General features: G+C 36.6%; 1 protein-coding gene across 2 annotated transcripts in view; it reads left to right on the top strand.

Annotated features, from left to right (window-relative positions):
- The window catches only part of LOC115919937 (tensin-1-like), a 66,139-nt gene extending 43,217 nt beyond the window's left edge, over positions 1-22,922 (top strand). The window contains exons 4-12 of one of the 2 annotated variants that reach the window (XM_030974664.1): positions 3,129-3,206; positions 4,310-4,435; positions 14,817-14,990; positions 15,800-15,829; positions 19,915-19,989; positions 20,924-21,092; positions 21,641-21,709; positions 22,283-22,321; positions 22,710-22,922. In XM_030974664.1, coding sequence (XP_030830524.1) covers positions 3,129-3,206; positions 4,310-4,435; positions 14,817-14,990; positions 15,800-15,829; positions 19,915-19,989; positions 20,924-21,092; positions 21,641-21,709; positions 22,283-22,321; positions 22,710-22,869 — 920 coding nt within the window. In that variant the 3' untranslated portion in view covers positions 22,870-22,922. The remainder of the gene's footprint in view (positions 1-3,128; positions 3,207-4,309; positions 4,436-14,816; positions 14,991-15,799; positions 15,830-19,914; positions 19,990-20,923; positions 21,093-21,640; positions 21,710-22,282; positions 22,322-22,709) is intronic. The other variant, XM_030974665.1, reaches the window with a different exon arrangement.
- The last annotated feature ends 368 nt before the right edge of the window (positions 22,923-23,290 follow it).

Here is a 23,290-nt window from a genome sequence, read left to right as displayed (position 1 = left end):
AGTTGAGTTCTGGTCATGTGATTGCATTGTGAAAGAAACAGTGTGGAATCTATCAGAAAAGGTTGATCATCTAGTATATAAGTATTCGTGTGTATTGCAAGGTTCTGGAATCATCAAAATGATAAGAAATTTGACCGAATCTTGGCAAAGTTACAAGCACTGTACACAGAATGATGTATATGGGACTACACAAGCACATGGCGAAAAAAACCTACCCCCGATTTTTACGATTTCATGTCATATTTAGAATATGAAGGCATTTGAAGAGCCATGCTTTTCAGGGAACATGTTTAATCTGATGTTCTTCCACTCTTGCATAATAACAATGATAACGCTAACAAATTATTTTTTACCTCCTCCCAGAACTCAACCTTCTCTTTAAGGCTTGTGCTAACTACATGTATGTTCTTTCTATGAACATCTATTTAAACACTTAAAATGTTATAAGCCAAACAGACTTAGCATGACATTTCATTAGCTTTGTATTGTACAAGTTGATAAATCCATATCCAGGCAGGTATTTGTAAAGGGAGTATTGCATTATAAAGAGAGGATTTAAAACTTCAAAACATAAATTCAGTTCATGAGTATGATGTTTGAAAATGGTTATATCAGAAATTTTGATGTGAAATTGACATTATAGAACTAATGAACATATATATCCGTACACCAAAAGACATTTAGACAACTGTACCCCAATGTTGGTGTCATTTTGTTCGATTTGTGCTGACCATGAGTGAAGGTCTTAGCTTGAGACTAAGTAATGAATGATAATTAGCTTTCAAGAAGTGAGTAAACACGTTCTCTGGCTTCAGTCAATATTGACTTACCCTTTAATATGACTTGGTTTGTTTAGGATCAGAGATTCATTGTATTGACACACTGACCCACAAACTTCCTCACAAATACCAACAAAAATCACTGCAACTCTTCGTGTGGAAACTTCACACTCTCCGCAAGCGTTAGTCAGAACTTGATGCTTACCGGTATTCAAATTTCAATTCTGGTCATTTGTAGATTCAGTGATCAAGGCTCCATGTTATTTTTCACTTCTAAGATTACTTTCTTAGTCTTAGCGGCTGTTAAGTTTTATTGAAAAATATGGTAACCATAAGGAGATATTAAGAGGAATTATTATATATTTAAATAAACATTTCATTTAATTACAATTATTACATGGAGGATAAAAGTCATTTAAGAGGAGTGATTTCTCATTACTGTACCTACATGTAAATTGGATTCAAGTTCATTACTGGTATGCAGCAGTTAAAATTGAGCAAATGAAAATGTATTGGGGGAGAAGTTAATGGCTTACTGAGTTGAAAATTAATCTATATTATAATTATTGTAGGCCCATGAGAGCTCGATGAGAGGTGTTTATTAACAAGGTTCCCTTGTACTATGCATCTAATTTATTTAGCTGGTGTTAATTGGAGTTAAGATCCATTATTTGCCTGTGCCCTAATTAGGTATTTTTCTCAAGAATCATCGATAGTTGTGTGAAGAGTATTCAGGCAGATTTAGATGGGGACTTTCTTTGTTATAAACAATTGAGTACAGAAGTTAAAAGTGTAAATAGTGATGGTGATGAGAATGATGGTGATGATTATCACAGCAACAATATCAGCATCAAAGGTTATCATCACCATCATTAGAATCATAATAATTATGATATTTAACATGACAAGAATATAGCAATGTGTAGTGTTCAGAAATACAAAGTAGGTCTGTATCAAACAGTTAAAATCACTTTAGTTTATCTCTTTGTATTAAAACTCATATTACTTGTAGTAAAGAAGGTTTTTGTCAGATAACAAATTAAGAGTGAAGGAGGTTTGAGTTATTAGATGGGTGTTTGTTGGAGCCTGACATAATGCATGTAGGAGTCCATGACATTAATGAATTCTCCTAAAACACATTTGATGCCCCGTTCAACCTATTAAAGGTTCCCACTAAATCAATATGCAGGGAGTAGTTTTACATTTTTATGTGAAGACAGCATAAAACTCAAGTCATGAAAATTGTTTTCAAGCAGCTGATTCAAGAGATAGTAAATATTTCTTCATCAACTGCAGCTCAGAATTAACATGTAGAATAACTAACGGGTATCATTCAACCTTCTTTTCAAAACAAACCCCTAAAATGTAGAGCATTCTTCCCCTTCCTAGCTACGAATAAACAGTTTGATTGATAAGTAATAACGGCACCCTATGCAGCCCCTTCTCTTTATTGGTTCTCTCTGTCGGTTTACGATCATCGAACCCAAAACGGGCAAGATTTATTGAGTCCAATATTACACGCCAAGACATTCATTGGCGATCTCTGCTCTTCCTTTCCGGGGTGGATTCTTTTAAAGAGTGAGGCGCTCCGTAAACTGCCATCGATTCCGGAGTTGTTAACACGGAAGTAATAGGAGTAATGGAATTATTTTGGGTGATAACGTAGGTGGGAGGCTGTCTGGGTATGGATGATTATTAGACGTGCTTGGATGATTTTTATCTGAGCTCCAATATTCACAGGTCGGGCCAACAAATAATTCCTATGAAGTCATTAAATTCCAGTATTAACAAAACAAAACAAAACAGTGCAAGCTGTAGCCATGTTTTTTTTTAAAACTACTCATAAATGGTAGCTCCACAGTTACATGTAAACGGCATAAGATGAATTGGTGATGGTGTTGATGATGATGATGATGATGGTTGTGGTAGTGATAATGATAGTGATTATGATGATGATTATGTCAATGATGACTTACATATGAAGAGAAGAGAAGGATGCAGTTTTGATGGTCAATTGTGGTGGTCATTGCCATGATGATAGGATGGTGATGACATTCATTACTCATCACAAGCCTTCAGTTTTTATCCAGACATAAGGTGGAGGATAGTCTTGGTTTCGATATATTTATTTTGGGGTGTTTTTTCATAGTTTATCTAAAAATATTCTTAAAAGCTTAATACATGTTTTCCAACTTCATTGGCTACGGTATATTATAATCATAAATCTTTTAGTCAAGTTGATTATCACAAACGGTCTCTTTTCTCAGCAACAACCCTTAACAGTTTATCAAAATGAATAATACAATTATTTGCAATAATTGTTTTTACTTTTTTTTCTTACTCTTTCAGATCCCAGCGTAGAACATGTTCGCTTTGTCAAGGATCTCTCAGCCTGGTGGTACAAGCCTAGCATAACAAGGGACGATGGTAAGATATACTCTCTCTTCCGTAATGTAAAGGAAAAGGAGAGGGGTAGGGAGAATGAAAGAGGGAAGGAGAGAGAAAGAAAGAAAGAAAGTGATGAGAGAGGTAAAGCTTTTGAAAGATAGAGGGAGAGAGGGGGAATGAAAGAGAATATGAGGAAGAATGAGAGAGAGAGAGATTAGGGAAAGGAGGTTGGTGGGAAAGGGAGACAAACAGGAGGATATGACGAAAGATAGAGAGAATGGTTAGAGAGGGGAAGGGAGAGAGTGATGGGATAGAGATAGATTGACAGGGAGATAGAAAGAAAGAGAGAGAGAGTGAGAGCATCAGGAGAGAGGTTTAGAGATAAATTTACAAGAAACCGCTCTTGGGGGAGTGAGAGAGAAAGATGGGGAGATGGTGATGTAAAGGAAGAAAAGGTTCAGAGAGGAAAAGAGATGGGGATAGAAGATAGACAAGAATGGGGGTACTAAAGAGAGACAAGCTGCAGCCCTCTCCGGAGACAGAAATGATGCAAGGAGGAAGAGGAAAGGATGTGAGAGGATGGAAATTGATTGGGGAATAAGGGAAGGAACTGTTCGAGGGTATCTGTGGGTTAGAGGTATATAAAAGGTGCACAGCTAAATCATGGGAGTTGTATAAATATGCATCTACTACTCAAAAAAATATTTACAGCACATTTATCATACATCATCGGATGCATATCTTTATCACTTGATGAATGTGGGAATGAGAATATTAGAAATCATGATGAATATTTAATTGTAAAATAAATCTTCCAAACAGATCAAGATCTATAGAAATAATTATGACCATTCGAGATATCACAAATAGTTTTATTTACTTGCTACCAAGGATTACTTGTGTTATTGATAATATGAAGCACTGGTTGATATCAGTTGTACTATAAAGAGAGGTCAAAATCTCTCTTGTCTCTCTCTCTCTCTCTCACAATACTTTTCTCTATATCTTGTTTCTCAGCTTATTGATAACATAAACATTACCGGTAAACGATTTATTACAAATTCAAAATGTGACCAATAATTAATACATTCTGATTTTATGACTTTGTTTCCACTCTCTCCCTCATCTTCTCTTATTTTTAGCAATCAATATTTTGAAGGACAGACCTCCTGGAACTTTTATCGTAAGAGACAGCAATTCCTTCCCAGGGGCATTTGGTTTAGCACTGAAAGTAGCACAGGTACCAGCGAACACGACACCAAGAAAAGGTAAGAAAACAACTTTTAAATTCTGTTAGTCATTAGTAAGGTACACTCCTTACTAATGTAAGTTATGGTCACAGTTATAAATTTTGAATTTATCTTGTACTTATGGACCGTGCGGACGAACTTGTGGTTACAAATCTTTAATTATCGTGAAGCCACAAACCATGACAGATCTTAACTGCAAGAAGCGGGGGTCCTCATCTATATCAGGGCTTCACTCTAACTTTCGTTGGGGGTCTTTATGAGCCCCGAGTAAAATTTTAAGATATTGGAGGCCCAGAGTTGGGATTTCAGGGTCCATATCATGTCCTGGCACCTATCAGTGTCAACCCCTATCTGTAGAGAAAAAATGTAGCTATACACAATTACTCAATTAGATTTTTTTGATAAACAAATGAAAAGTTAGTGTTGCAACTCTCTCCGAAAGAAATGTTTGAACACATTTATCTAGATCTTTCGTCAAATAGTCTTGTAGGATGAGCTAACTTTTATAATGTGATGTGGTGATGTGTTCAGTTGCAATGATAGACTAAAGATAATAAAAATGAGAAATTAAGAACGAGTCATTCATACTTAAAGAGAAGGTTGAGTTCTGGGAAGAGGTGAAAAATAATTTGTGAGCATTACTCATTCTTATTATGCAAGTGTGGAAGAACATCAGTTAAGACATGTTCCCTGAAAAGCATGGCTTTTCAAATGCCTTCATATTCTAAATATGCATGTAACATCGTAAAAATCGGGGGGCCGGCTTTTTACGCCACGTGTTCGTGTAGTCCCATATACATCTTTCTGTGCAAGTGTTTGTAACTTTACCAAGACTTGACCAAATTTCTTATAATTTTGATGATTCCAGAACCTTGCAATACACACAAATTCTTATATGCTAGATGATCAACTTTTTCTGGTCGGTTCCACACCGTTTCTTTCACAATGCAATCGCATGACCAGAACTCAACTTCATCTTTAAAAGGAAATGATGATACTGCTAATGCTAAAAAACTTTGTATAGTCCAATAATGCTATATGTAGTTGGCTTTACTTTTTGATTAGGATATTGAATATGACATGTCTAGGCCATAAGAATAAGTACACCCGATGAATTCATAATTAAGGCAGACAGAAAGATCTGAAGATTTATACCGATTAAAAGCTTCAAGGCTTAAAGCAATTTATGACCTTGGCCCCGTAACTTGAAGGTAAGTTATCAATTAATTGCTTTTTTGCAATTCCAATTGATCATGATGTAAAATCTATCGATCCGGCGATCGATCAAGCAATCGATCAAGCAATCATTCAATCAATTGGGAAGCTAAGCAAATTTGTTATAATATCTCAGATTCTCTTCCAAGAGTCTAACAACGTGGATATGTTTCAAACATCACAATGATTGACCTTTTCTTCATCACTTTCATTAAGTTCACTCTGATCTTTTTGAAAGTCCAACTTCTACCCTCATTTACCACACTGTGTAAATAGTAAGACAAATGTTTGTTAATCCTTATCCTCTACTAAGTATTTACTTTAAGAAAAGGAAAGAAAAGAAAAAGTTGCATAACTTTGGTTAGATCATCCCTTTTCGTTAAGTATTTGGGCTGAAGCCAAGTTAAGTTAGGACCATTTGATAGTTAGCTATTGCATTTGTAAGGTTTTGTTACCATAGAGTTACTAATCAGGCTTACATCGAGGGGCACAGTTGCTTGGTCTCCTGGTTCACAAAATGAAAGTTGTGTGTTCAAATCTTGGCCTAGTGCTTTAGGCTCTGGTAATGCCATCAACATTTGCATATGCCGTCTTCTGAAGGAATACTATGTCCTTTTGATTTATACATCTATAAATGATTGAGTCAAATCAGTTGTATGCAATAATTATAGAATTTAGATACAATCAATTGTCATAGCTTCAAATGTTGACCTAGGTAGAAAAATGGGCTGGTTATTGAGGCTTCATTACAGAATTTGACATCTAGGACAGATATTAAATTGCTTGACCTGAATCATTTAATGACTCAATTGCTTCATTAACCAGGCAGTGTATTAGGGGATTGAATATTATTTGATGGAAGGGCAGCAATGGTGTTCTGCACAATAAATGCATGCAGATCTATAGTTTCAAGCCAGGCTTTTGAAATGTATTCAGTTGCATCTTGATAGTTACGACCTATGTCCCATCATGACATCATGAGTAATTGAGTATGCCTCTAAATATTATCCTACGATCACAACTCAAACACTTGTCATTAACCAGAGTAGATCTTCCTTTGAAAACATCTGGAGTGCGTCTGAGATGTATGTCTATCTGATGGCATTGCATCATATCCCCTTCCTGGCTTGATCTTAATCTTGATTTAGAAGCTAAAGTTATCCTTTCATAAAATATTTTATCACATTTTCCTCTTTCTTATCTTTGGATGTGTTGCAGGCAGTGCCGTTCTTCTCTATCAGGTTCTCTTCCCTTTCTCATTCTCTCTCTCTCTCTCTCTCTCTCTCTCTCTCTTTCCTTTCCCTCTCTCCTTCTCTCTTTCACTCTCTGTATTTATCTTTCTCTTTCTCTCACTTACAATATTTCTCATTTCCCCTCTTTTCCTTGCTTTTTTCTATCCGTAACCCTCGCTCCCTTTCTAACTCTCCATCTTTCTCTCTGTCGTCTCCCGCTTTCTCCATTTTTTCACCACACCCCTCTCACTTTGCCCTCTCTGTCTGTCTCCCTCCAGCCCTCTCTCTCCCTCTCTCTCTCCCTCTCTCTCTCTCTCTCTTGCTCTATCTCTCTCTCTCTCTCTTTTGTTGTCTCTCCCTCTCTCTCTTGCTCTCTCTCTCTCTCCCTCCCTCCCTCCCTCTCTCCATTTTTCTTTCTCTTTCTCTTTCTCTTTCTCTGTCTTGCTCTTATCCCCTCTCGCACGCTCTCCTCGTAATACTCTGGTTTTCAGTTATATTTTCACTCATTCTCTGTTCATGTATGTTTTATTTTCTCTGTCACCTCTATCTTTCACTTTAGGTTTGTTGTACTAATGTATTCGTCTGTCTCAAAGAGATTACTACATTCTATCCCTCTTATCCAACCCTTTCCGCGAGATGCAGCCTCCGACCGAAAACCTTTCAAAAATTTCATTTCAAGCGACTCCTCCGCAAAAAAAAAAATCATCTCCAATCTGATTTATTGCACCGTGATGAAATGCATCCTGTGACAACAGACTTTATATGCCCCTTTTCCTCCCTTCCCAAACATACGTAATCACACCCATTACATGTAAAAGAAATTAACTTACAGTTCTAAAGCTTCACCTAAATCAAACCGACATATATATCCTCTCAGTCTATGAAAATGAAAATTCAAAAGCTAAACATCAAATGTTTCCCTTTGCAAAGCCCCATGTGTTATGTTTCCCCCGGCTGTTGGCGTGTATGTTATCTGTCTGTTCTCCAGGCTTTATCCTGTATATAAACCTGATTATGTTTATTTTTAAGTTCATAAAGGAAACAAGCATTTATCCATAAGTTATGCATTAGTTATGCAAAGTTTAGTCATACATTATTGGCAAAGAAATCCTTATCATAACGAAAGGATATGACTATTTTAAAATCACATCAATTTGTGAAGTGAGAACCATCCTGTTACGGGTATTGTTGAATGTTGATGTAGTTCTGAGTTTTTTCTTATGAATGTTGTTATAAAATTTACACTGTAATACTGTTTCTTCTTCTTAAATGTCATATAACGATCATGTAAGCCATGAGCAGATCTTGAATTTTATAAAGGGGAGGGTAGCATAACATTTTATATTGTTAGTATAGCACAATTACGAGCAAAATATCTGTCAAGCAATTAAAAAGGGTTATTACATTTTGAGGCTAAAGCACTTTTAAAAGTATTTGACAAACCAACAACAAAAAGAATGTTTTTCAAATTTGTAGGTGCCCTTTGAGTTTAAAATTTGAAGGGGGCACTAGATTATAATGATGGGCACGTTGTTTCTTGTGTACATGAGGTATGTCTGATTAGGTTGTTTTTTAATGGAGATATGACCAGTTGTGCCCCCCCCTCCCCCTTCCCCCACTATGCATGTAAGCAGCCACAAGCAGCCTTTGTAGTGGCATCAGGGACGTTAATGCAGTGTTTATCAAACTAATTATTGATCAATGTCAAAAGTTATACAGTCATACTCAGGCAATCTAATTAATATGTCCACTGCTCTGCATTTAGCAAGGTCAATTGCTTAAGTACTTAAGTAAACATTTTCAAAGTTAAGAGCAAACATATACATTCCATCGAGGATTGTATTGAATCACATTGAATATGAAATCATTTTGGAAGCAATAATAGCATAAGAGCAATCCCTGAAAGAGACTTTTGTTACAGAAATGATAATTAAAGAGCATATATGGATCCCCAGTCAGTCAAGCCAACTAATGATATGCAACATGAATCATGTTTGTGAAAAAAATTCAGGAACATGTTTCTGGTGAGCCCGAATTGGGGCAAACATATTTGAAATGTCAACAGACCGGAGGATCAAAAGCCAAACTAATCGAGTAGATGGTTGGGGATTAATCGCACCAAATTGCCAAATTGGTCACAAAATGAGGCAAAATTTGGTAATATGAGCCAATTAATTGGTCCGTGTTGTGTATATGCCTAGGCAATACTGGTAGCTTCAAATTAACCATAATTGAAACAAGCATGTGCAGATGTTTTGTTTTGCAATATATGAAATGTCATGGAATACTGTTTACTCAAGGGTGACAAATGACATGTAACGTTTAATTGATATCAGGATGATATATTCTGAGTCCTAACTTTTCGCAGGCTTACTTAAAGAGGCATGTTCCCCGTATTCCAGAGGGCGTTCAAAATACGTACCCGCTGGCGGACGGTGCTAGCTGCCTATTGACACCAACAGAATACGGCTCTTACGCAGATGGCATGTTCCGAATGCCCGGACAATACCGATTATCGCATACATGTGCCGAAATAATGCCAATCACAGTTCGGCTCTAAGATTCGGCTGCTGTTTCCGCCCACTTTCGTGACGTCGCGATCGTCAGCGATCAGCTGGCTTGGCGAAGGCAGGCCAGGCCGCGCGTACTTTGATTGACAGCTGTATGCAAATTAGAAGTCGATCTTCGGAACCAAGATGGCGATGACTAGAGCAGCGATAACTACACTGGCGGGAACGTGCCACTTTAAATAAAAAATAGAATTTGTAAGCAGGTGCTCTCAATACATGCTAAATGACATCATTGTGGTAGGAAAAGGTGACCTGAAATTATTTTGTCCTGATAATTTCATCAGCATTTGTACGAGTTCTGTGTATGCTAATTGGCTGATAATTGCTGGGGCATTGTTAGCTGTCTCCAACTCTCCATTTGAAAGCTAATGTTCCAAATGTTCAGATACATGTGTATTACATGTTACATTTTTTACTTCATAGGTGGGTTTTTTAAAATTTTGGTTGTTTGTCATGTTTATGGGGACCTGCTTAGCAAGTACCGACGAAACACCGGAGCGCAGCTATAGAGGGAAGGGGGAATGATAGATAACCTTGGTAGAATCTAGAGCAGATCAGTGATGAGACAGAGAGGAAACCGTGTGCAAACTGTCATTAAAAATCAGAAAGAGATCCGTTATCCCAGGCTTGTCTGTTCCGCAAATGACTTCATCTGACTCAACTACATTCAGCACCTTCAGAAAAAAACGGTGTAGATGATTAAAGGGACAATGAGACTATGTTTTTTATTATCATTCATATATTTATTTTTAATCATCCTCTCTCTCTCTCCCTCTTACTATTTATCTTCTTTCTTTTTTTTCCTCCCCCTCTCTTGCTTTATAAGAGCCATAATATTGAACATACTTGGTACTTGGTTGTTGTTCCTCCAAAAGATTCCTGGTGGAATTTAAACTGGAGGTCGTGGTGGCAGAGAGTGGACTTATTTCGGAAGGAGTGCTACTTTAAACTTTGTTGAGTCAGTCAGGGATACTAAGGTCGGATTGAGATTATTCCATGCTTCGGTTGTGCGAGGAAAAAATGAGTTCTTGTATACATCCAATCTGGCTAATGGTATTTCAAACTGACTTGAGTGCCCGCGTCTGCTACGATCTGGTTTAGGTTTAATGTGGGTTCGGGGATCTATGTCCAGCTGGCCATGTAACATTTTGTGGAAACGGCTTAGACGGTGAGCTTCGCGTCTGTCTTGGAGGGAGTTCCACTTAAGAGAATTTAGAAGGTGGGTGACGCTTGCTTCTCTCTGATAAGTGCTTGTGACAAAACGGGCTGCCTGCCTCTGGACTCGTTCGATAGAAGAAATGTTCTTAGCTGTGTATGGGTCCCAAGCAGCAACTGCATAATCTAAGTGTGGCCTAACGAGGTACATAATGCATTCTCATCGATAAAGAACATTAAACTATACATCCTTCCTGGTCTGTCCCCCTACTGCAGGTCTAAAAAAAGGGATTAAGCCTCTGTAAGCTTGAAAAGTTCTTTTTATAGCTTTCTTACTTCCGGCAGTTGACGGAATGGTGTTATAATTTTTTTTAAACCTCTCTTAGGGAGAAAAAAAGAGAGACTCGATGTCTAATTTTGTTGAACCCATTTCTCTGCATGGTTCTACAACACGTACTCCAGCAACAGTTGCTCTGGCATCAATATCCTACTCCAACCAAAATCCTTCCTTCAACAGTACACCTAACCCTAACCTGCATCTTTAAAGAAATAAACACTGGGAAAAATGTTGCTGGAGAAAAAGTTTAGTCACTCTACATACTGTTTCATAGTTAAGCCCCACCCTGTCCATTCCTCAGTGAAACTCATCGCTCAATTGTCTTTCCGAACACCTTTCTTTAAACCAAGACCTTGCATTTTAATAGGAAAACAAGTGTTTTTCCAAAAATGAACAAATTCTGCCTTTGTCTCCTGTACAGTTTTGTATCGAATGCAAAGCAATTGATTTACAAGTTATAAAGGTCTATCACACCATGCTGCATTCCAAATATTGGAAATAATTCAGGAAACTTGGGACTGTACCTTTAAACTCTGTGATGCTTATTCAGACAGACAGCTGTCAACATGTTTAAGGTTGAATTGTGTTGTCATCAGACATGATGCCTTGTTAAGGGTGTTGCATGGGGCTTACCTCGAATCATCAGGTCTTTGCATCGTCAGGTTGGGGGGAGGTCGTATGACGCAAGGACACAAATTTCATAGATTTGCTGTATGGTTTTCACAAAGTGTCAGCTAAATTAATTGGACGAGACCCATTGTAGATGACTTTTTGTAAAAAAAAAGTGGCATGTTTGCACAATAGGTCGAGTAACGTGACTGTCTGACCGGACACGGTGACTCAATGATTTGACTTAATCTGTTACCTAGTGTTGTAAAACTAGAAGGGGTCAAAAAATACTTTCACTCTATTTTCTAATCTTTGGATAACTTTCCCCGGGAGTGCCTGTATTTTCTATGATTCACAGGTTTTGGGTTGACTTTCTTTAAGATTTACCAATTAACAACTAATTTCTCTTATTTTGCCTGATTCAATAGTAGATTTTATCATAAATGTACAATGGATGGGTTTAATTCTATTCTAATTCTTTGATAGCTTGTGGGATCAAATGCTCAAAAAGATTATGAGTAATTTTTTTTTGGTAGCTAAAGGTATTGAATCGCAAATTTTAAATTATGCATAAAGTTTGCAATTCTTTCAATTCATTGTAGGCTTATATTGTGTGTATTAGGGGAAAGGACATTAATTCCTTCTCGATCTGTTAAGGATTTATCATCCGTTGAGTGCCAGAAGGGCATTAACTCATATACTCTCACACAGAGTTAACTCCCTTCTGACTATTACAAAGAACAGATGATACATGGACTCTGCACCCTTGATAATGATGGTGTCATCAGAGTCATAGTTTAATGCACTTTTAGGTGTTTGTCTCATTAATGTTATGCCCTAGCTTGGCACATGCCATATGGTAACACCTGGGTTTCTCAACAGACAACATGAGCAGACATTAATGGGACCACACAAAGACAACTTTCCAATAATAATTGGCTGAATTCCTAATAGTAAATAATGAAGGAATGTAATCCTTATACTTTAAAACTTGGGTACTAATGAAGTTAAAAATTGACCCTCTTTTGTTAGGTACTCATGGGCCCTGGATAAGCTACCCTAGGCAGTCCCTTCACATAATTCAACAGTCATGTCCTTATGCAAGATCCGCTGCCCACAGCAAGGAAAGGGTTAAGGTTGTCCAGAACATTTCCCAAGTGTATGATTGAAGATGCGTTGACTTCAGCCTTGTCGTTACATTAATGAGCATTCCTCGTTCATTATTGCATCGGTTATAGACCTTAATTGATCGAGCCTTTCATTATGAGCAAATTCAATTTGGATATTGTTGCTTGCACTACAGCATAGCGGGATATGTTTAAAGGTCGTAGGCCTAATTTGATATTAGAAGGATAATATATACATGTACGTCTGCATGCATGAACAAGATATTAGATTATGTAATAAAGGAAATATGTCCATTTCCCATTATTTCACAGAGGAAGCCAGCTTAATATGAGCTTTACCTGTTATATTGGCTTGCTTTCAAACCCAACTATGTGTTAGGTATAAAGGGGAGAATTGAGGATTTTGTATAAAAGAGGGGGCACAATATTTCTAAAATTTTCTGACAAGCAAAATAGAAAGGTCATCATCTCAGAAGGGTGGGGTGGCACATCCTTAGAGTTGTGAACTTTAAGTATGCCATTTAAGTTTCCAAAGGGGGTGCATGGGCAGGATGTTCTCCCTAAATATGCCACTTGGTGCATGGATAATCAATTCCAGACAATGTAATATCAAATTTCATAAAAATATTTGTGCATGTTCTCATCCATCGCTGATCCCATATGAATTGGATCATAAATTGGCAGATTTGAGCTTAGTTCTATAATCCCTTTCCAATCAGTTTTGTCATGTATGGCAGGTGATTGCACTCCTGTTCTCCCACCAACCCCCCCCCCCCCCTTTTTTTTTCTTTTTTTTTCTTTTTTTTGTAATAATTATTTTTGGATGAATTCCCCAACTATGGAGAACATTCACATGGCCATTTGGCTTTATGATATGTATTCTAGATTCTGTAACAGTCGTGCTGCTTGGGCATTGTTGTGGCATTATTGCTGGCTGAATAAAGGAAAAAAAAGACACGCTTATGTAGGGCGTTTCGAGTTGTTAATTAGTTTTTATTGGTGAGGATTTTCTGTAACCAGATGAATTTAATTGTGTATTCCCCTTTTTTGAAATGTCCTTCTTGTCATCTTTCTCTGCATATTTCTTTGATTCTTTTTTTCCTCTTTTGCCCATGAATAAGATCTCATATTTAATCCAGAACATACTACATGGTACCCTACAGTCTAGTTATATCATCAGTCAGTATCGTTTCAAAGAACATATCAGCCCAACCTAGATCGGTCTAGATCGCACCAGCACGACCTACTTGTATGAACAAGCCCTCTACCACCTGCTCCCCTAGCTCTTATTGGTGTGGTTAACCATTACCATGCTCACATACACCATCAGACATTCATACAGGAAATTGGTCCAGCTCGCACCTAGGAGTTAGTTTTTGCGCCATCCTGGTAAACCTCAACATGATGTTGATTCTGCACTCTCCATCGGTCCCTGGGACGCTGGGACGGGAGGCTTGATTGTGATAGGGAGACATTCTCTCTCTCTCTCTCTCTCTCTCTCTCTCTCTCTCTCTCTCTCTCTCTCTCTCTCTCTCTCTCTCTCTCTCTCTCTCTTCCCCTCTTTCCCCCTCTCCCCTCTCTCTCCCTCCCTCGTTCTCTCTCCCCCTCTCTCTATCTCTATCTCTATCTATCTCACTCTCTCTTGCTCTCTCTTATCATCTTCTCTCTATTTATTTCCTTTTCTCAACATTCTTTTTTACTTCATGTCTTACAGCAGTTACTCATCTCATGTTTTTTTAATTCTAAATTGATTATTGTTTGTTTGTTGAAGATTAAACATCTTTTTTGCCAAAAGCCAGAAGGATAATAACCTATTGGATACAATTTGTTATGTGTGTGTTTTTTTTTCTCCATCTTACACACATAGTCCATAGAGCGCAGCCCAAGTTATCCTAGGCTTAGTTTTAAAAGGGTTAGCTCCATTTTGAAGGATCAGAATTGATGCTTTTCTGGATTGCAGCTGACAAGCATGGTGTTCTTATGTCTTTATTTTTGTCTCTATTTTTACACATACCGGTATAAACTGCATCTACGGTAGACATGAGCTCCGGGTAATACTCAATTGTCTGTACATGAAGAAAATGTATAATCATATTTGATGATTATTAATAATTTTGTTTTTTTTCTCCTCCATTTATCTCTCCCTTTCCATAGGTGGCGATCCACAGAGTGAATTGGTGAGGCATTTCTTGATCGAGCCCAACGCCAGAGGGGTGCGACTGAAGGGATGTGTCAATGAGCCCGTCTTCAGTAGCTTATCGGCACTCATCTACCAGCACACCCTGACTCAGTTGGCCTTACCCATCAAGCTCGTCCTACCAGATATGGGTAAGTTGTTTCTTCTTCTCTCAACCCCCCTCCCACACCCACACACACACTTAAGTCTGGTGTAGAGGCGACATGATCTTGTGGATAAGCAGCAACTTCTTTAGACACCAGGGCACTTCTTATAAACAGTTGCAATAGCCTTTTTTGTAATATGCCAACTGAAGTGTGATATAAATGATTTCATTCACCCGTTATTAAGAATTGTATCTCGAAAGTCAGAATGCAAATTACGTACATTAGTTGATGCTAGGTAGGGCAAGCCATAATGTTTGTCCTATCAAGCAACAACTGATGTATATATGCAACAGGTGAATTAAATAATTTGTATGAGAGGCACTTTACAAAGAAGTATGCAATAAATTTGGTTACATTAAGAAAATGGCCTATTGATCTGGAGTGATAGCAAGTTGAGATCAATTTGAATCAATGGCAACAGACGAAGCCCGAGACTATGGCTCAAACAGGGCTCAAATAGGCAGGGTTCATATCCCAGCCATAATTTAATAGTAACATTAACTTTTTTTAAACTTTAAGTGAACGCAAGAGTTCTGATTGACCTTTGCGTCATTCTGAGTTGCCATTATGGAAAAGAGACAATTTAGTATTAATTTAGAATGAGATTACTTTAACCCCCATTTCACCATTTAAACAATTTAATTCTACCTTTTCTCTTTAAGTTGTTTTACTTGGAAATATCTTATATCAAAATTTGTTATTTAAGAGAAATTTATGGAAAAACATAGATGATTCTTTCACTACCAGTGATCATAATCAATTTGACATATTATTTGCCTATTGCTACATTCTAGGTGATAAAAACTCTTCGGCATCTCTTGATTGTAAGTAATTGACTATATATCAACTAAATTCAAATGTTGGCAATCATATATATATATCCTTCTTTCTGGGTTTCTTGTTTTGGATCTGACGCAACTGTGGATAACAGTGGTGATGGTGATGTAACTCTAACCTGTGGAGTCCATTTGATATGAGAAACTCTCCATCTGTTAACTTTTATTATAATCATTAACTATTTATGGTGAGCAGGATAAACTAACATGCAATTTGAAAACAAAACAAACAAATCATCAAATAGCTACATTTAAGAGTCATATTACCTAAGAAGAGCAAGCAAAAATATCATATATATAAGTGGCAAGAACTACAAGCATTGAAAAGGATCCATTATTGGATGAGTAATAATTTTGCAGTTCTAAAACAAATATTGTGAAATTAACTACAAGCAAAGTGAAAGCAACTATAGAATTGTTCTGCCAACTTATATATTTGACTTAGCATTCAACCATGGACTGTAGCGATCGATATTTTGTTGGAGAACAAAAAACCTTGATTTCAACCAGGATATTTTTTGTGTGGTCATGATGATGATGATCCACAGCACTTGTATGGCGCCCATTTATCTGTTTCAAACATTTAAAACCATCTTTCCTTCCAATATTTATGTTTTAAGATACATCAGAGGTAGCAGAAGCATTCATTGGTTTCCAACTTGCGGGAACATTAATATTCATGCACATCACAAGCTGTTTATTATGCTATATTTGAAATGTCAAGTCATAAAGTTGGCAGCTTTACAATAAACGTATGAAAACCATACTGGAATATTTGAAGATCTTTGAGATGGCAATTGGCAAAACTATATTGAAGTCTTGTTTTAAGTGCGCTGTTTCAAACATTACCATTTAGAAAGGGAAAAGAATGTTTTAAATGATGCTAATTTACTGAACAGATTCATGCTTTTTTTAAACCATTCGAGGGGGAGAAAATTAACCACCTTAGAGAAAGTTAGAGAAAGCCATTCTAGATTGAGATACACCCATGTTTAACAGTAAAGGATTATTCCTTCTTAAGAAATTCAAAAATTCAATCTTTTTCACAAATTTTTGAGAAATATCATGAGGAAAATCCTTGAATTACAGGACGTGACTTGAACGTGACATTTTCAGAACCACATTTCCCTTATTCAACATTTCTTTATTTGCCTAGTTCCAGTTCGCGTGTCCCAAGTCCGCAGATATTTGTCTCCATTGTTCCATATTTTGATTGTCATTGTGCATGATAATCCTCTCAATCTTGTACAATCCCATAGCTTGGCTGTCAGATGAGAAATAAATCACAAATTTGCAATAATCCTAGGATTTTTGTAGGGTGAACGATGAAGTTGTAAATCGTACATTGAGGCGCCAGAGATTATTGGCTTTTAATAGAATGATGAATTTGCCATAGTTCATCCTGGTTTTACAGAGGAGACTAACTCGATATTCTAGTGCTGACATGCAGTTTTTCATTTGGGAAATATAATTTTTAAGCTCAAACTTGGCTTGGAATAACTTTTTGACAGTTTGAACTGTTTCTAAAAGCTGAGCGATGTATATATTCATAGGGGAAATGAATGATTTAGTGGTCAAATTGAAAAAACTTTGTTAGGTCAAATGTGGTTTTAGTAAGATGCTAATGAAAACTGCATGCTCATGAAAGAATAGTCTGGGGCGATGGGGATGCAAACAAAAAATGCCATTTTGTAGTTTTATTTTTTAAAGCAAGAGTTGAGCATATAATGTCTACAAAACAAGATAGATAGTGATACAAATGAAATAATCAAACTATCTATGCTCTTTATCTAAATGAATCAAGAGATAAGAAATAGGTTGATCTGTAGACATAATTTCTGTTCATCATCTGAATGTTTGAAGTTTTTATTTTAATCACTTTCAAGCTTTCTTTCTACAAAGGGCACTAATTGTGCTTGGTATTTCGCTGAAAATAAAGTTTGGTATTCCCCCCTCGTGTGATATTAACTGTGAATTCTGATGCATGCATTAAGCAGTGTTTTTTTCTATATGGTATTAACCATGAATTCAACGTTGAGAAAAAATACCAGTCAAATACAACAGTATGGCTGATTGTTTAATGTTTTGGGGGATGTGCCTCAATAGATCTTGTGATATCGTACAGAAAAGATGAGCGATCGTGCAGAACTTATTGGATTAATCCTCTCAAAAAGTGATATATTTGTGAATTTTCAGTCACGCAAACATTCCAGATTTGTGGTAAACAATGTCAAAGAGATTCAACCTGCCATAGATAACCAATGAATGATAATTGTTCCGTAAATGTTTCAAAGAGCTACTAGCTATCTGTGCGGTCAAAATCATCCTTTTGTTTCTGGTAGTGTTTAGTGGTTTTTACTTGGTTTATAATTAGAAAAGATATCAGGCATGACTATCTGTACAAGTGCTGTTATCCTGATAAACAAAATTATTTAATAACCATTTCTCTTCCAAATCAACCGTGGGAAACTTTACACCATACCTAGCCTATATTTAGTATTTTATTGGGATTGATTTTAAAACTTCCCTAAAAAGACTATTTGATATATAATGCTTTGTATGTAATCTTTTTATTTTCCTGCTGTGAGTCTTTCCATTTGATGTGGAGATGCATTTTTAAATCTGTATTTAAGATTTATTCTTGGTGTCCTTTATGTATAAACTGTCCACGTACTAAACTACATGTATTTTGACTAAATTGTAACTTGCTAGATGTTAAATGTTATTAAAAAGATATACCCTGGTAGACAAATTTTGTTAAATTGTTAAATAAAGATGTTTTTCAACTCCTAAGTGTTTGGTGAACAACCTGCCAAGAATGAACAGCAGCATGTGATATATCAGTCAATCCATGGATTGATAAAAATCAATTGGTAGGGTATCTGTGAATAACAAATAAATGTTGGGGTATATCTGTAAAAGCATAGCAAATCTATACGGTGGCATTATTTAAAATGGTACTCATCTACAAGTTTTAAATGCAATATGTAATGTAGGTTTGTATCATGCCTATCACAAACGCAAATATTCAAATATATTTATCATTTCTTTCATGTCAATTTCAAAATTACACATCTTTTTCAACTCAAGTTGTCCATATATGTACCACATTTTTATGTAGCATCACCAGTATGTATACCCCTCACACGTCAAAGTTGCATTGTTTTTTGGCATTCATCCATACATTTTTTAATAACGTCATAAAGTTTATGAGCTGTGTTGATAAAATAAGCAAAGTTCATGCACTTCCCCCTCAAAAGTGTCCCTCGATGTCTTATACTTCCTCTCGCGTTCAATTTCTCTACCTGTTCCAAAGCCAAGATCGCTCAAAGTGTTTGACTCCGATTAAGATTAGGTAACCGATAAGCAAACTTCCCTTAGGAGGGTAGCTGAATTTTCATGGTATAAATTTAGAAAGTTAGGTGGTTTTTTAACTTTTAGCTGTCGGTATCATTCCTAATTTGTTTATCCTTCCTTCGTTATATTCCTTTCTCATAAACAATCCTATTAACCAGGCTAGAGATTGGGAATGTGATTGGGAATCTAATTTCTTTTCATACAGGAAGATTCTTGAAGATTAACATAGGGTGCTTTGGGCATGCTCTATACATTTATTTAAAGCTCATCAATTTTCTGCAACTGAAGCACTATTTTTGCATTGTTATTAACAGAAATATTTGATGACTATTTATGATACAAAATGATGCAATCCTAGACTACCCAATTATGCAAGTCCAATGGAAATACTGGACCTTTAGGGGGAAGCAGTGCTATCTTATCATGGGCTCTAATTAGAACAGTCCATTATTTCAATTTTTGTCATGTATATTTTTGTATATTTGTATATACCTCACAATATTTCTTTCATACATTTATTCATTTTATTTATAACCAAAGTTTTCAAGATACAATACATTTCAGCTAGTATACATTTATTAAATGGAGCCAGCACACAAAGACACAAGCATGACATGTTTTTCCTTTAGAATTGGAACTAGCAGATAAAAATACTTTGTTCAGAGTAATATAATTCAAGCTATTCTTTCTCTTTATCTCACTCCCTCTGAATACAGATTCAACAGGCGCTGATGCCACTGACTCCACTCTGGATCCCAAGTCAGCAGCATCGTTATTACATCAGGGAGCAGGTATGATAAATGGAACATTCACTAACATCTAAAGTTTATTGAACTCTTGCCAACATTTGCTGTTGTCAATATTTGGTCAGGTTAAAAATACTGCTTTTAATTGAAGTCACTGAAAAGAAAAGTAGGTTGCAATGTGTGCTCAAAATGCTTTGAAGCATAATACTTTTGCAACCCGACAATGATCATGTTATTCGTCTTGTCACATCTATGCATAGTTTGTGTTGATTAATTGTTGTTTTATATTTATGTAGTGAAGTATTTTTTTTATATAGAGGTCAAACTTTCCGGAAATTGACGCATTGTATTAATTTTCCCAGCACTTTTCATTTAAAACTGAAAGGAAATCAACCACTGGATACAATGAATAATACAATCAACAAATTTTCATACAGGTTTAACAAAATAACCATTAGCAGGTCAATCTTTACGACCTCTATTGATTTATTGCATATCAAGATTGCAGCATGTGGGGGAAAATCAATTAAGTTTCAGCTGGGCAGATTTCCCTGTCTTTAATGGAATTCTAAGCCAACTTGTTAAGTACCGGGAAGCTGAATTTGTGGTTCGTCAAAAGCAAACGTTGAAATGGTGGTGACAAAATTAATCAATCGGTTGAGGTCATAGGATATTGAAATGTCTATGTTAGTGATATAGACCTTAAAGGGTGTTAAAAGATGAAACTAAGGGTGACTGATAAAGAGATAATGGAAAAGATAGAGGAATGCTGCCCAATGGAAGAACGGGAGGATAGTGGGGTTCCCCCCCCCCCCCCCCCCCCCCCCCCCGAATCAAGAAAAGAGCCCCTACAGTAATGAAAGTACACCCTGCAAGTTAATAAATGCCGCGTTTTTTTTCTCGGTCAATTGGTCAACACTTTTGTCTGTCTTCATAAAACAATATATTCACATTCATTGTTTTCCTTTCCCTTTTCTAGCATGCAAAGTGCTGTACATTGACAGTGTGGACATGGAATCGTTGACTGGATCAGAATCTGTACGGGAAGGCTTGACTAAGACGTTGAGTGCCAAGAAGAAACCTGAGCCTGTCGTCGTCCACTTCAAGGTGTCTTCAAAGGGCATCACACTCACAGATACACAGAGAAAGTAAGTCTTCTCATCATCTTATCTTCTCTGCAAGAAAAGAGAATAGTTCTATAACACATTTTTGAGCGTCTCTCAATATCCCGCACTAACCAAATACCTGGATAAACATCATACTGGTATATAACTTTTAATTTTAACCCCTACTCTGAGCCTAAATCTAACCATAAACCAAATCGCAACCCGAACCCTATAACTATGATGAAGTAAAGCCTGGGCCAGTGGTGACTAGAGCAAATTGCAAGACACCAAGAAAAATAGACAATGCTTACCGGTATGTCAATCAGTGTATACAATATTCAGACAGTATGAAAAACATGTCTTATAATTGTCTAAAAGGTTTGAAAAACCCATACTACACTGCTTCCAGGTACTTAAAATGCATAAACAGAGATGGGGCTTTCAACGCTATTTCAAATCTCTTATCTTTCACTCATGACATTCTAGTGTTTTATTCTCCTCTGCAAGGAAAGGAAAAACACAAATTACATAGAATACGATTCATCTAAGAATGTGTTTTAATGAACTTGTTGTGTTTTTCTGTTGTACAGGTTATTCTTCAGAAAGCACTACCCTGTCAAGTCTATCCTGTTCTGTGGAATGGACCCACTTGCAAGAAAGTAAGCCATTCAAAACTCTTGAATTTTTCATTTACATTATGGGTCTAGATACTCAATGAGTTCACTCTCCCTCATGTTTTTAAATCAAACAGTTTGCAAAATTGTAATTACTTTGAAATAGACTGCTTGTCTATTGAATCATCTGTTATGATGCTACTGCAGATAATTCTTGATAAATTCTGCTGCAGAATGATTCTCCATGGCATTACTTGTAGAGAGACCGGCATTCTTAAAGGTGTATCTTAATTTGGAAACTGCCTAGATAGAATTCTCTTTATCAATGTGTAGCTTGCGTGCTGCTCATAATGGTATGCACCAACAGTCATCTACATCTTTGGTGGTACATTTTTGCCACCTTACTTTGTGGTTTAAGTCGCGATGGCTTGTCATGTTGTTCTTGTATTGTTATTGTTATATTTGCATTTATCAATAGCATTAACAATTGATTTTTTTAATTCAGTTTTTTTTTTTTTCGCCCAGCTTGTTTATTGTAAAATACCAATTATTTTCAATTTAGTCATTTCTACTGTGAGTTATTTTAACGTCTCCAATTATTCTTTGTTTTTTTTGTAGATACCCAAGGAGAGAAGGGCAAGAAGTTGCTGAAGCAAAGTAAGCTTTTTTAATTAAAAATGTTAAATCAATATTTTCATTAGCATTGTGCTTGTACAAATTGTTATCAGAGAGCATTCCTTTGTATACATCTACCTAGCGTATATCTTTTAGAGCCAATTTTGGGAAATTAAATTAAATTTTTGAGAGAACCTGACCTAACTTATGCCTGGATTACATTTGCCCCGGGCGCCGTACGATAAATGGATCTACGATTTTTCGTAGACATCGTAGGAGGCTACGGGCTACGAATTATCTACGAGCATCGTGCAATTTATTGTATTGGCACCTCTGAAGAAGTTCTTTTGTAGAATATTTTTATCCCAAAAGTTGTCTGAGGTATTCAAGTTTTTAATCACCACCCCTTCTCTTTGTGTTTGTTCTGCAGAATCTTTGGATTCGTTGCCCGCAAACCAGGCAGCCTGACAGACAACCAGTGCCATCTCTTCGCTGATTGGGAGGTCGAACAACCCGCCTCTGCCATCGTCAGCTTCGTTACCAAGGTGATGCTAGGCTCCTCCTCCAAAACATCGGTCAAGACGCCCTGAGCAGACGAGGAGGAGAGGGGCCGGCGCAAAGAGGAAGACTTCCTGCATGGAGAATTGGAGATTGGTGCTGATAAACTCCGCTTCTGTAATAATGGACTATAGAGGGAGCCAGTCAATGCAATGCATGCATGAATTGGGTCTCATAGCATGCTGTATATCATCTTATTTTTAAAAAGCTATACAATCGATTTCATAAAATGAAAAGTTAATAAGTTGATCAAAAAGGTCAGCAGTTTAAATTTTGAAATAATCATCCAACATCATGAGCAAAGGATGTTTTATCATGCTTTTTTTAAATATTTGGCACTTTTTAAAGGAGCACAACCAAGTGAATAAATTTTAATGAATTTGAGATGTGATATGGAATGAATTCAATTGCCTTGATTCTGTAAATGAAATAAATTTTGAAGCACATTTTTTA

Source organism: Strongylocentrotus purpuratus, unplaced genomic scaffold, assembly GCF_000002235.5.
Source record: "Strongylocentrotus purpuratus isolate Spur 01 unplaced genomic scaffold, Spur_5.0 spur5_scaffold_7, whole genome shotgun sequence".
NCBI classification, from domain to species: Eukaryota; Metazoa; Echinodermata; class Echinoidea; order Camarodonta; family Strongylocentrotidae; genus Strongylocentrotus; species Strongylocentrotus purpuratus.
This window is presented reverse-complemented; position numbering and strand designations above follow the sequence as displayed.